At 40.0% G+C, this 13,454-nt stretch overlaps 1 protein-coding gene across 3 annotated transcripts in view; it reads right to left on the bottom strand.

Annotated features, from left to right (window-relative positions):
• ncam2 (neural cell adhesion molecule 2) overlaps window positions 1-13,454 on the bottom strand; it is a 162,157-nt gene that overhangs the window by 39,243 nt on the left and 109,460 nt on the right. For all 3 annotated transcript variants that reach the window (XM_026160121.1, XM_026160119.1, XM_026160120.1), the window contains 3 exons: window positions 12,539-12,658; window positions 11,312-11,433; window positions 7,086-7,260 (listed from right to left, as the gene is read on the bottom strand). In XM_026160121.1, the coding sequence (XP_026015906.1) occupies window positions 7,086-7,260; window positions 11,312-11,433; window positions 12,539-12,658 (417 nt within the window). The remainder of the gene's footprint in view (window positions 1-7,085; window positions 7,261-11,311; window positions 11,434-12,538; window positions 12,659-13,454) is intronic.

Genomic DNA, 13,454 nt, shown 5'->3' with positions numbered 1-13,454 from the left:
CGTAAAAAACATTTGTGTGTGGACTTAGCCAAAAAAAACCCTGCAAGTTACAAGTACGAATTTTGACCCTATTTTTCTTCCTTTAACCTGATTGGTCAATGCCATGTCAATCACAAATGTAACAATCCAATCAGAGAACAGATGGGTTTGGCTGTCGGAGGGGCGCTTTTTTGAACTGCAGGTCCTTGAAGGGTGATACAGTTTGAAGCTGGAGGATCTCTATATAAATATCCGATAGCAGCTAGGTCCCCTAACTTTCAGCAGCTGTTGAAAGGATAAATCTGTGTTATATCAGTGGTTAGAAATACCATTATTACTTTAGGATTAGTTTAACACAAAGTCAGGGCTGACCCGGGACCATTGCTGTGAGTCACAGTGCGCAGCATAAAAGTCCTTTCACATCGGATGTAGGAAGTGCTGCAGCTACCTGTACTAGATGCACCTGCTGCTTGTCGTTTCTATCTCTGACTTTATGTCCTCTACAAGAGTTTGTTTTTTTTGCTAGTTCTTCAAATGTTCAATAAAAACATGTATGCTAATTCATAACGAAGAAAGCTTTGTAATGAAGACTGTCATTTCCAAAACACTGTCGTCGTCGCCGCCCCCCCGCGGTCCGCAGCGCTGTCGAAAAGGCTGTGGAAGTCCCTGTATTAAACACGTAGACCTGTGACACAGAAACCACCAAACTCAGACGACCACAGACTGTTTTCCTTCGTGGTGATGAAGGAAAACGCTGGGTTTTTCATGTAAAAGGGCATTTATTCCCTTCAAAGACCTGCAGTTCAAAAAAAGCACCCCTCCGACAGCCAACCCCATCTGTTCTCTGATTGGATTGTTACATTTGTGATTGACATGACATTGACCAATCAGATGAAAGGAAGAAAAATAGGGTCAAAGTTCGTACTTGTAACTTGCAGGGTTTTTTTTTTTTTTTTTTTGGCCAAGTCCACACACAAATCTTTTTTACGCACACACAAATTCTTTTCACACATACAAATCCTGATTTACAAGTACAAAATAATTATGACCACATTTTGAGCCCATAGTAATGTACTGATATACAAGAATGGACATAAGGGGCTTCTTTCAAAGAAAAAACTATGGTAGTGCAATATGGAAAATGTTATTTTAGATATTATGCTTTGTATGTTGTTCAGTATATTTCAATGCAAATAGGAGGAATTTCAATACACAGCAGTATATTCACAGTTTAAACCAGATACTTACATACACTTTATGGAAAACACAAGAACATTTTTTTACTGTACAACATCAATTTAGAGTAAACCTGTTTTGTTTTGGATAAATAAATATTGAAATATCTTTTGAATTAGTTAAATGTCAGAATAAAGAGAGAGAGAGAGAGAGAGAGCTGTCTCTCTTTTCACTTTCATCAAATTTAGGAGTACATATACACTAAGTTTATTGTTAATTAATAAGAAAACTCCAGACGATTCCATTCTGAGCTGAAGAAGCTTCTGATAGGTTAGTAGAGTCCATGGCTGTATCCCAATTCAGGGTCTGCAGCCTTAAAGACCGCATTTTAAGGCCGATTACGTCACAGCGACGCGACGAAGGCTGTCCCAATTCGAAGGCTGCTCGAAATGCGGCCCTCAAATGCGTCCTTCATTTCCCTGAATTTTAAGGACGTGGCTTCATGGCCCAATATATCCCAGAATGCATAGCGCGGCGGTGGGTGTGGATAATTTTGCCGAAAAAAAACGGCGGATGAGGGGCGCCCGAAGAGTAAACTTTAAGTAAGTACTGAATATTATGTCACTTATTTATGTGCAAATGTTTAATAACGAAGAACATTAAAACATTACTGTTGGCCACATGTCGGCAAAGTTATGTGACATTAGTGACGTTTGTACTAACTTGGTTTTAAAGCCTTTACTTTAAAATATACGCGTTAATAGCTGACCTTCATCTTACAGAGAATGATCAAAGCTCATGTAGAAACAAACAAACAAATGAACAAATGATTTTCTCCTTCATTTCTGTCAAACAAAGCTGTATGAAACATTTCCAGCTGTTAGTATCATGGTTGCTAGGCAACTTGGGCAGCGCAACGGAGGCTAGACCGTCCCATTTCACAAGCCTCGCACTTCCGGCCTTAGCGGTCTTTAAGTACGCGGCCCTTGAGGATCGTTGAGACTGCGTACTTTAAGGCTGCAGACCCTGTATTGGGATACAGCCTAACTCTTTGTTTTGTCTAGGCTCCACCTCCTCTGTCCTGATTGGATGCTGCTCAGAGTCCGGCTAATTGTTAATCAGCAGAGCACTACTTAAGGCCTGTGGAGCTGTGCTTCTGTGCCCTCTGGCCATTTTGGTTGCCATACCTGTACAGGCTTGCATGCCTTTGTGATTTGTATGTGCATTGTTTTCATGTTCAGACTGCTTGTAGGGGAGAGCTGCCTTTTGTTTTGACATCCCGTTTTCTCCTGTTTATGTGTTGTTAGGTAGGTTATGGTTATAGGTTGTGTATTTTGTTTTCTTTGGAGTTAGGTAAGTTTCTTTTATTTTTACATCTGGGATGTTTTGTTTGTTACGTTGGCCTTGGCTCTCCCTGAAGTTATACCTCAGTCTGAACCCAAATCTCATCACCAGCATTAAATAAACCTTTTAAAGTTATCATCTTGGCTCCTCCTTCACTATCCACCTTTATGTTCGTCCATTCAACCCCCTAGACTAGCCAGGGGACGTAACACCTGTGGATCCATATAAGGCAAAACACAGAGCCTGTTTCTTTGACATGGGAAAATCAAGAGATGTCAACCAAAACACCAGGAAAAGAATTGTGGAGCTCCATAAGTGTGGCTCAATTTTGAATACAATTTGGTGCCATTTACAATTGATAGTTTCTCTCTTTACTCTTAAAGTTAACAAATATGTTTTTTATATTTATCAATCTAAAAAAAAAAATAAACATTTAGTCTGATTTGATGTTACAATTAAAAAAGTGTTTGTGTTTTTACCTGAAGAGTTTGTAAATATCTGGTTTCAACTGTATATTTGATGATGTTGGTGTTTGGCTTGATTGTCAGCACAAAGAGGGAGAGAGAGGAACAGAGAGGGAGAGAGAGAATGACGACAGAACAGAGGTGGAACAAGAGCAGGTGAGACAGATGTTAGTCAAATGGTTGTTTACCAAAAGTATCACCGTATCATAGTCATACTCATGTATCTCGTACCTAGTGTTTCTTTTTAGGTTTGTTATTTTTCAAATTCTACATTTATTAAGTTATGCAGGCTTGTTTGCACAACAAGGCTAAATAATTATATAAACTTTTCTCAATCTAAATAGTGGACTTTATAATAATGGATTGGATTTATATAGCGCTTTTCAAGGCACCCAAAGCACCTTACAATACCACTATTCATTCACTCTCACATTCATACACTGGTGGAGGCAAGCTACAGTTGTAGCCACAGCTGCCCTGGGGCAGACTGACAGAGGTGAGGCTGCCATATCGCGCCATTGGCCCCTCTGGCCAACACCAGTAGGCGGTAGGGTAAAGTGTTTTGCCCAAGGACACAACGACCAGGACAGAGAGCCCAGGGATCGAACTGGCGACCTTCCGGTTACAGATGCGATTCCCAACCCCCTGAGCTACGGTCGCCCCTTTTTTGCAATGTATGTAATTACTATGCACTTAATGCAGACATTATTAAAATTTGGGCTATAATGGTTGTATTGATGTATAGCAACTTGAAATGCTCCAAAAAATGGCTCCACAACATGTAAAAATATAATATAAGCTCTGGCGGACTTGGTTCTATGGTAGGTCTTAAAGGGTTAAGTTGCATATGTTAAAAACATACTACAGCTAGCAAAATAGTTGGTCAAAATTGCAGCTGTTACTTCGAGTGAGCATTTTGCTGTGTTCAGTTTAAGACAGCACTACTCTCACTAAATTCACATGTTATACAAGTACTCTACATAGTGTACTTGCATAGTGTGTATCATACAATAATAGTATCACAATTAAGAAACAGTCACAGTCATAGAAGCTAGCTCAACTTGCTAGTCAACACTAGCAGTAAATCATAACAATTTTCCAATCAAAAGATAATTATTTATTTCTAAAGATAAACCTAGAACAAACAAAAAGAAAAAAAATCTAAATGAATACTACACAGAAGATGCTGCAGTAGCTGTAACCATCTTTGTCTTTAGAATTTTCTAGCTTTTTTTGCCCTCCCCGAACAAAAAAACAAGAAGGCTCAAGTCAAACTATCAGGAGAGAAACAAGCACATACACTGTTATGCAGCAGAACAGCGCAGTCTCAACATAAGAATACCCAAGACCAAGAGCTGAAGAAGTTATCTGTGTCTGTATATTGGCTTATGTAACCGTGTGCGTGTCGCTCTTTCAAATGAGAAGCGAGCTCGACTAGAGACGTTCCATCTGCGCTCCATTCTCAATGAATTTCAGCAGAATTGCAAAGCAGCACCACAGGAGGACCATAAGATAAACAGCGAGAAAAAACAAGAAGAAAAGAATGATATTTTAGAGAAGAAAAGTACAGCCTGAGGGTATTTTCACTCGTGCTCTGCTGGGTTTCTTTGAAGCGAACCGTGGTGTGATTGTAATACTTGTGCTGTTTATTAGAGCAGACGAGAATGAAGCCCTAGCAAGGATGCCGACAGTCAGAGTACCTGAACAGGAGAACGGTGATACATTTACAAGAACCTTGAGGTGAAAGCATAAATAAGAACAGTCAAAAAATATAATTCTGATAAAAACAAAAAGCAACAATATTAGCATCTTGACATGTTTGGCCAAAAGGGCAAATACAATAATACAAGGCACATTCTTTACGGTGACAAATCTTAAAGCAGAAAATACTTGGCATTTTTGCATGATGAGTGGCTACAATCTACAGTTAGATTGCTGACTATTCTCCAAATGCTATTTTTTGATATGCCATCATTACAAGAAATTTTGTTTTGGCCATTTGCTTTATAACCACCGCTCAGTTTATAATGTTGGGAAATATTTACATCCCTTACATTTTAGGTTCTTTTTTTGGCCAGTAATTGGAACAACATTAAATATGTTAAATTTTCCCTTAGTTCCTGCTTGCATTTTATCCAGGGACATTTGAATAGAATGTCCAAACACATGAGACTGACATGTTCTGGACTTCTTTCCAATGATTTCTAAGCAGAATTGTTGTTGTTCATTTTCTGAGATTAGATCCTAAAAAAAAAAGTTAGATTTGACTACTGTAATTCATTATTATCAGGTGGCTCTGAAAGCTCCCAGAACAGCTTTCAGTTGATTCAAATGTGTAAGTGAGACTACTGACAGAGACTAGAAAGACAAATCATATGTTTTTCATCTTGGCTTCTAGAGTTTCTAAAAGTATAATGGGAGGCTTCAACTTTCAGGCCTCTCTCCTGTGCAACCAGCTCCCATTATGGATTTGGGAGACAGACATCTCTACTCTAAGATTAGGCTTAAAACTTTCCTTTTTTAATAAAGCTTATAGTTAGCGTTGGATGATATGATCCTGAACCTCTCCTTAGTTATGCTGCATTAAGCCTAGGCTGCTTTGAGCTTCCCATGCTGCACTGAACACTTCTTCACTCACTTCTTCTCACTCTCCATTGGTTTATACACCATTAATCATTTTAATCATTAGTAATTATGAAACTCTGGCTTTTTCCTATATTGTCTATGTGTCTTTTGTGCTGCCTTTCTAATATTCTAGTGTCTTTACCCTAGAATATAAAGCCCCTTGAGGCAACTCTGCTCCTAATTGGTGCTTTCTAAACAAACCTAAGTTGAAACGAATTTAACCACAGGTGCTTTCCACATCCAAGTTTCATCCACTTTTACTGCTCCATCATATTACCATGTTTTTAGCAGCATGGCTCAAGTTTCACAGGCAGAAAACAACTCTCTTTTCCCCATCAGGACTTCAGCGTATGTAGCACTAGCCTCAGGTAGGCAGACAGAAGCAGATGGGTTACTCCAAGGCGAAGCATTGTGAAAACAAAGTGAAAGACATCTTTTTCTTATTTTCATCTATAAAGACTCAAAAGGAATACTATAAGCAAACTACTTCATTATTATTTCAACAGCATTTGTATAGAAAAGATACTGTCCAATGCTGTCCCAGCGATCACTGTGAACACTGGAACTGCTGACTGTGTCGCTAAATGGGCCACATTTATAGTCTTTCTGTTTTTGGGACACCGACATCCACCTGTCCCTTTCACCTCATGCAACTGTGTGCGTCTTGTCTCTCAGCTTGAAAACCTGTGGTCTCGACTAAGCACTGGTGTGCACAAGCCCTGAAGCAGTTTTAAAGGGGACTGCACTAATGCACTGAAGTCAAGGCTGCTGCTCAAGCTTCCTGTAAAAAAACAAAACACTCTTCCCTTAATCGTTTGAAAACGTGATCCTGATAATGGAAATCGCTATCCGAGTACAATATATTTTGGGAGCATGATCCTGTTAGAGATTACTAGTTTGAATAGTTCATCCTTTACAGCTTCTTTCACTTTGTGGAGTATTGCTCTAACACTTAATATCTGTTCTCCAAACTCTCCAGTTAGTTGTTTTGTTTGCTCACTTTTTCTTATGCCTTCAAAAAACTGGCCAAATGTAGACAATCGGCTGTCAAACTAAGGACATTTTGGCTTTTCACAGAGGAAAAATTCTCAGCTTTTCAACGCGCCTTTAAAAAACTTCGGAGTAAAGTGCTTCTCTGTGGGATTTAAACCCCATTCGACAATCATACAGAGAGAAATCTGTTGCCGGAGAGGCCAGGGCACTATTTCTGAGATGACAGCAGCATCATTTGTCCAGAAAGCAAAGCGGCAACAAGGCCTGCTGCGTTTTCAGGCTCGCTTTATCTTGACTGGAACATCTTGCTCTCCTGCTTTTGTTATCGTCAGCGCTCCTTCTAGTGGCACGACTGACCCACCACTTAACACAACAAGTTCAAAAGTGTTCTTTGGGGACTTTCAAAAGGCATTTAAGAGCAACTCAAAAAGGCATCTATGAGAAAGTGGAAATGTTAAAAAAGGGCAAATTACAAGCTGAAGTTTTCCTCTATCATGCTTTTACCTGTAATGTCAGGTTTCTGTGGCATGAAGAACTGATAGAAGGTGGGCTCCGACAGGCCTTTCACGTTGCGCGCTGTGATTTCCACTTCATATCTCGTGTTCCACTGGAGCGGGTGCAGCAAGGCATGGTCCTTCGCACCTGGAACGAGCTTGGTCATCCACTGTTCCTCTTTATCCTGGCGGAGGGAGGGGTAAGAGAGGGATAGAAAGATAAAGAGTATCAAAAGACACCCTTATTACCTGGTTTTAATCAAAGCTCTATGTTTCACTTTGAATCAAAGGCAATCAGCGAAAGTGTTGTTGTATTTGATAAACAGCAATTTACCCTTTGTGTTTTTAATCTGGGAGTTTTGAGAGTTACTACAATCAGGCTCGGTTGTGAAACGCCCCCACAGATGTGTTTGAATAGGTATAAAGAAACAGTAATCCTGAGCCTGTCATCGGTATCACACAGTTCTCTTTGTGGCCTCAGCCTTTTGTCTCTACTCCTTCCCGAGCCTTCATAAAGAAACCAACTGCAAACAAAGCACTGGAAACTGAAGAGTCAGTCTGAGAGCGTGGCGCTGAAAGCATGCTAACTGTACTGTGTGCTTATTAGTCTCACCTCCTTGGCAATTTTTTCCTCCCTGAGTTTGAGAACCATTAAAAACGGGATTTTACAAAAGTCAAGGTGCAGGACTTAAAAATATGTAACATTTCATCTGAATTGTAAAATCCTGACTAACGAGTCTGTGCAAAAACTGTGTAGCAATCCCAGCAGATCAGCTGATCTCCATGCCAACTCACATCAACCAATGGATCGGGTCCCTTCTACTGTAGGGCTTGCCATTTAAGCTACTTTGCAACTAAATCTACAAGCTGCTTTGCAACCCACTTCTATCCCTGTACTTTTCTGCATTCGCAACTCCATCTATTTCGATAAGATTCCCAAACCACTGGCAGAATTGATAAATGGACTAGCTCTTATATAGTGCTTTTGTACTCTACTTAAACACTCAAAAGCTTTTATACAACATGCCTCATTCACAAATTAACACTCATTCACACAGTTACTTTTTGTAATACCTAAGTGCCTTCTATCTAACTTTCACACACATTCACTCAACCATGAACGCATTGGACGGTTCAGTATTTTCTGCAAGGCATTCAGACTGGAGGCTGGAGCAAGCAAAGCGCAAACCACTAACTTTCAAACTAGGAGAACCTGTTCTATGGCCACCTCATAAACTGAGAGAGCAGATCCTGAACATGACAGAGCCTCCACCGTTTTCTACAGATCGGTATAGATACGCACTCTAGTACCTCTCCCCTGACCTACTCTGTACATTTTGACAACGACATTCCTAAAATTTCAAGTTTGGATTTATCAAAACACAACAACAAACAAAGTCTGGCTCCAATCAAGAAATGATGATACTTAAAATATCAGCAAAGATCTCTTTTATGTTGACTCAAAAACACACATTTTCAGGGTGAATCTTCATGAGGGTCAGCAATGTCATGTCTGATGTCAGTGAGGTAGCAGAATAGAGTCAATACCTCCAATTATAAATGCCCGCAGATAAAAATAAGAATCTTCTGCCTAAAGCGATCCCTACTGAAATGCTGTCTGCTTTCAGGCTCTCTGTTCCATCCACAGTGAAGCAGTTTGTGTGTTCCTGACGCCAGACAGGGGCATTAGATTAGTGGGGTGTGAAACATCTTCACTGGCATCCTTTTCGGCCTCCAAAAGCCTCATTGAGACTCCCTGACCCTCTTTTCAGCAGCATGGTTTTATTATTTTAAATCTCTGCCGCTTTCTCAATGAGACAGAGAAATGCCTGCTTGGACACATTAGCACTGGGGAGATAGGAGATTTGGACCAGCCTAAATCCACTTAGTCCTGTGGAGAGTTTTTGTGCGAGTGCCATCTATTCTGCTTCCTGGCCTCAACTCAGTCGCTCCTCTTATCTTGTGAGTTTAAGCTGCTTTTTGCATTTTAACACACACACACACACACACACACACACACACACACACACACACACACACACACACACACACACACACACAATATCAACTACTTGCTCACGTGTGTACCCCCATTTAGAACAAGTGAGTGAAACAGGGGCTGAAAAAAAGATACTCAAGAAGCATCATCTAGTAAACTCAGTCACAACATGTCAAACTAGAGAGTCACACACACTCCAGTGGAGGGAAAAGGCATTCCCAGTATCGTGTGCCATCTAATGACTGTCAAAAAAAAAAGACATACTTGGAACTATTAGAAAACACTGACTTCTGCTGAATTTGTTGCTCTCATTTTTCTTGATTTTGAAAATAGTTTCTAAAATCTGCCAACTGTGATGGGTTTATTGTTTAAAAAAGCCTCAGTGACAACAAAAATACATTGATTGAACAAGTGAAATCTACTTAAAAAGTGTAGCAGCAGAAAACAGTGTTACCAATCACTACAGGTTCTCTATGCCAAATCAGATTAAAGTTACTGGACTCTGAAGCATAAAAAGGCCCCCAACTCAAAGGATGAACTAGTGTCTACACATAACAGACAACGTAGTAAAAAGAAAATAACTAAGTTGTCAGTTTGTTACTAGCAGCCTGCCACAAAAACACATTATTTGTTCCCATTTCTTTAGATGAATCTATGAAAATGCCAAAGACTACACAGTGTGAGACAGGCATGAAATAGTATTTTGCAACAACAAAGTGATCCCAACGAGCTATTAGCTGAAAACTTGTCATATCTCAACATGGTGTTGTTAAAAAAAAAAGATGAACAGTATCTGAAAATCATGTCGAAAATCAACAGCCAGGAATGATTTTACATTTACATTTACATCGGAGAAACCAAACAGCCACTTCATAAATGCATGGCACAACATAGGAGGGCCACCTCGACAGGACAAGACTCAGCTGTACGTAGGCATCTAAAGGACAAAGGTCATTCTTTCGAGGATACCAATGTTCACATTTTGGACGGAGAAGACAGATGGTTTCAAAGAGGAGTAAAAGAAGCCATCTATGTTCACTGTGAACGACCATCTTTGAACAGAGGGGTGGTCTACAGCACCAACTGTTTGCCATCTATAATCCAGTTTTGAAAAACTTAAAGAAGTCCAGTCACTTTTCTTTTCAATCTTAGAACATTCATAACATTCATAGAAAAACAAACAGTGGAATCCTATCAGTCATGGATTGACCTCCCCAGAGCCCAGACCTCAAGATTATTGAAGCAGTGTGGGATCATGTTGACAGAGAACAGAACAAAAGGCAGAAACATCCAAAGAAGAGCTTTGAATGTCCTTCAAGAAGCCTGGAAAACTATTCCTGAAGACTACTTTCCTGAAGAAATGACAAGAAAGCTGCCTAAGAGAGTTCAGACTGTGCTGAAGAGTAAAGGTGGTCACACCAAATATTCACTTCCAAGCTCATTAGAATTGTACAAATGCTGTTTTTGCCTTATATACTGTATTTCCATATATATTTGCACATTTCAGTACATCCTTTCACTCTTTTCCCCCATTTTCCTAGCAAAATGAGGTGGCTCAAGAGTTTTTGCACTACTGTAATTCACTAAGCGGGCATAAAATGGTACTTTCTTTGTATTTCAGTTTTCACTGTGTCCTTTCAGGTTTCTCTCCAAAAAGCAACAAGCATGTGTAATTTGCTACCTGGAAAGGTAGCAATTGGGAGGTAAACTGCTGACCTAAGGATGGAAAAATGGACGAGTGACAAATGAGTAGTGCCGTTGATTTAATGTGACCATTTCACAACGAGGACAAAAAGGCAGTGAAATGACTCACTAAAACTTTCAAATGCATTGACATGACATGAAAAACACCCTTAAAAGCAGCCTACTACAATTTAAACTTTGTGCTTCCAGCTGATTAATGATACAGAAATACAAATGGAGGCCAGTAAATGAAGGTTTAAAATTGCAGCAGCATTTCAGTCATCCTTTCTCAAAAAAAAGGTTAAGAAAGATTTTTCCTTTTTTTTTTTTTTTACAAAACAAGTACAAAATGTGAACCTTCTACCTGTGTTAAATGTGCCTGCGTTTATTTACCTTGCGCATTAAATGTGGATGGGAGTGACCGGAGCAGGGATACATTAATGAAGGTATTAATGTATCAAACTGGACTTGCCACTTATATAGGCTCGATATAGTGGGGCTGTCATGAGAAACTTGAAGGCAGCAGCTGTGTTTAACTGTAATAAATCACTCACAGTCTTGTACTTGACTATATACTCCACAATGGGCATCCCTCCGTCGTCCTGCTTGACCAGCCCCAGCCTGTAGGCCCTGCCCATGTCCCTCTGCCCATGGACTGCTGGCGGACTCGGCTCTCCTGAGGAAGACATGAGGCAGAGGCTGAGATGTAAAACAATGTCTTTGTGTGAGTATGTGTGTGTTGGAATGTGCATTCCCAAGGAGGGGGGCAGGTGGCAACGTGACATATGAGATAAGGATGCAGTACAAGGAGAAAGAAGGTTTAAAGCTGAATTAAATTCATATTACAAGGTAACTCCCATTGCCTGGCTATAATTAATGTTGACTCCAGGTTTTTATTATTCACTGTATTTTGCTAATTGGGTCTTCTTTCTAACATTCATTCTCGGAAGCTGCACTGCTGTATATTATTAAGGATGGAAACACTTTTCCTGTGGCCTTGCCTGGATTTACTGCAATCCCGCCGTGCCAGATTGCTAGAATAAATAAAATGCTTACCGTAAACCCCTGCAGTGCATAATTTTTAATGCAGCAGTTTTACATCAAGACACAAATTTGACAGGATCTATTTCCAAGCCCAAATAATCTGAATTCATATCAGAGAAACAGGAGCAGGAAGCCGTCTCTGATAGAAACATGGCAAGGCTGCAGAGGATTGCAAATAGGCTTCATTTCACTAAGGTGCTGGTGCCTTGAATAGATTCCTGAAGAATGTTTGCATTCCAGTCACGTGGCTTTATTATGATCTATAGTTTCCACAGATGTTTTATTTCATCTGTATTTTCTAATCCTAACAGCTGATATATGCCAGTAGCTAACAATTAACCCAGTATAACTGCTATCAAACTATTATATATTAATAATATATTATTTCATTCCATACGTTGTGGTCAGAAATGTACATATACTCCTCATGGGCATGAATGTCATGGTATATTTGGACTTTTAATGACCTCTTTGAAGTGTTCTTTTTCCAGGGTAGAGTGATTGTACAGCATACATCTTTAATAACTTACTAACTGGGTGTGCTTTACACGTTTGTTTTTTGGGGGAATTTTCTAGCAAGTTGTACTTCAACAAGATGCTTTTTGTAGCCATCAACAAGTCTCTGGTGTAATTCTTGCTGGAAATTTGACCACTCATGCCCATGACCAGTGGATGTAAACTTTTGACCACATATGCATACGTCACTGATTCAGATTTGAATAAGTAAGCGGACTTACGGATGGGTAAGGTCTGGAAGGTTTCCGTGTGGCTGAAGTCGCCCTGGCCCTTTCCGTTGACAGCTGCCACTCGAACCTCGTATGTTGTGTTGGGCTCCAGTCCTGTCAGCACAACTGTGGCTGCAGAGACACAGGAACAGACATCGTGTCACTTGGAAGCAAGTGGTGACCATCCATCATGCAGATAGCAAAGCAAGTCATTAAGAAAGGGAGCTGGTTATTTTTCAGAGGGTTTCCAGTGTCATTGGAAGACAAGGAAAAAAGGGGAAATGGCAGCCTGCTGCCTGCTGTTTAGACCTCTCCAACTAGTATCCACCTGTAGGCTCCTGTGCCTATATGACTTCCCCAATTTATTTGCAGGCATATAAGTGTAGATCCCAAACTTTAATAGCTATATTCTGCTGCTAATAAATTATTCAAAATCTCACTTGTCTGACTGAAATATGTTCAATGCTTTATTGACCTGTTAAAACTAACTAGTTTAGACAGTTACACCTACAATTACAGGTTGGCAAAGCAGGCTTTTATAATAGAGATAGTTGGTATGATGGGAATAATGGTGCACACTTTTAAAAATTGTGGACTTTTAAAGGAAGGTATTACACACTCTTGAGCACATGAATCCCAAACACTTCTAGAGACTTCCTGTAGAGAAGGTAACTGATGATAACTCCCTCCCCACTACCAAGAACTACCTGGCATTCATCTTTTGTTATTGTTGTTGTTTTCACTGACACTATTAATAGGAACTCTGAACTAATGTAATTGCCAGCCAGTGGTTGGTAGTGAAACATGGGCTCTTGCTGTTGTCCCGTATTTTCTCATAATCCTATTTCAACCTCTTCATTTTCGCACCAGATTGCTTCGCTGTAGCGGATACCGAGTAGCAAGCTGAAGGGAATTTTGTGCAAGGATT

Source organism: Astatotilapia calliptera, chromosome 23, assembly GCF_900246225.1.
Source record: "Astatotilapia calliptera chromosome 23, fAstCal1.2, whole genome shotgun sequence".
Taxonomy (NCBI): Eukaryota; Metazoa; Chordata; class Actinopteri; order Cichliformes; family Cichlidae; genus Astatotilapia; species Astatotilapia calliptera.
The sequence above is the reverse complement of the archived record's forward strand: the minus strand, read 5'-3'. Positions and strand labels throughout refer to the sequence as shown.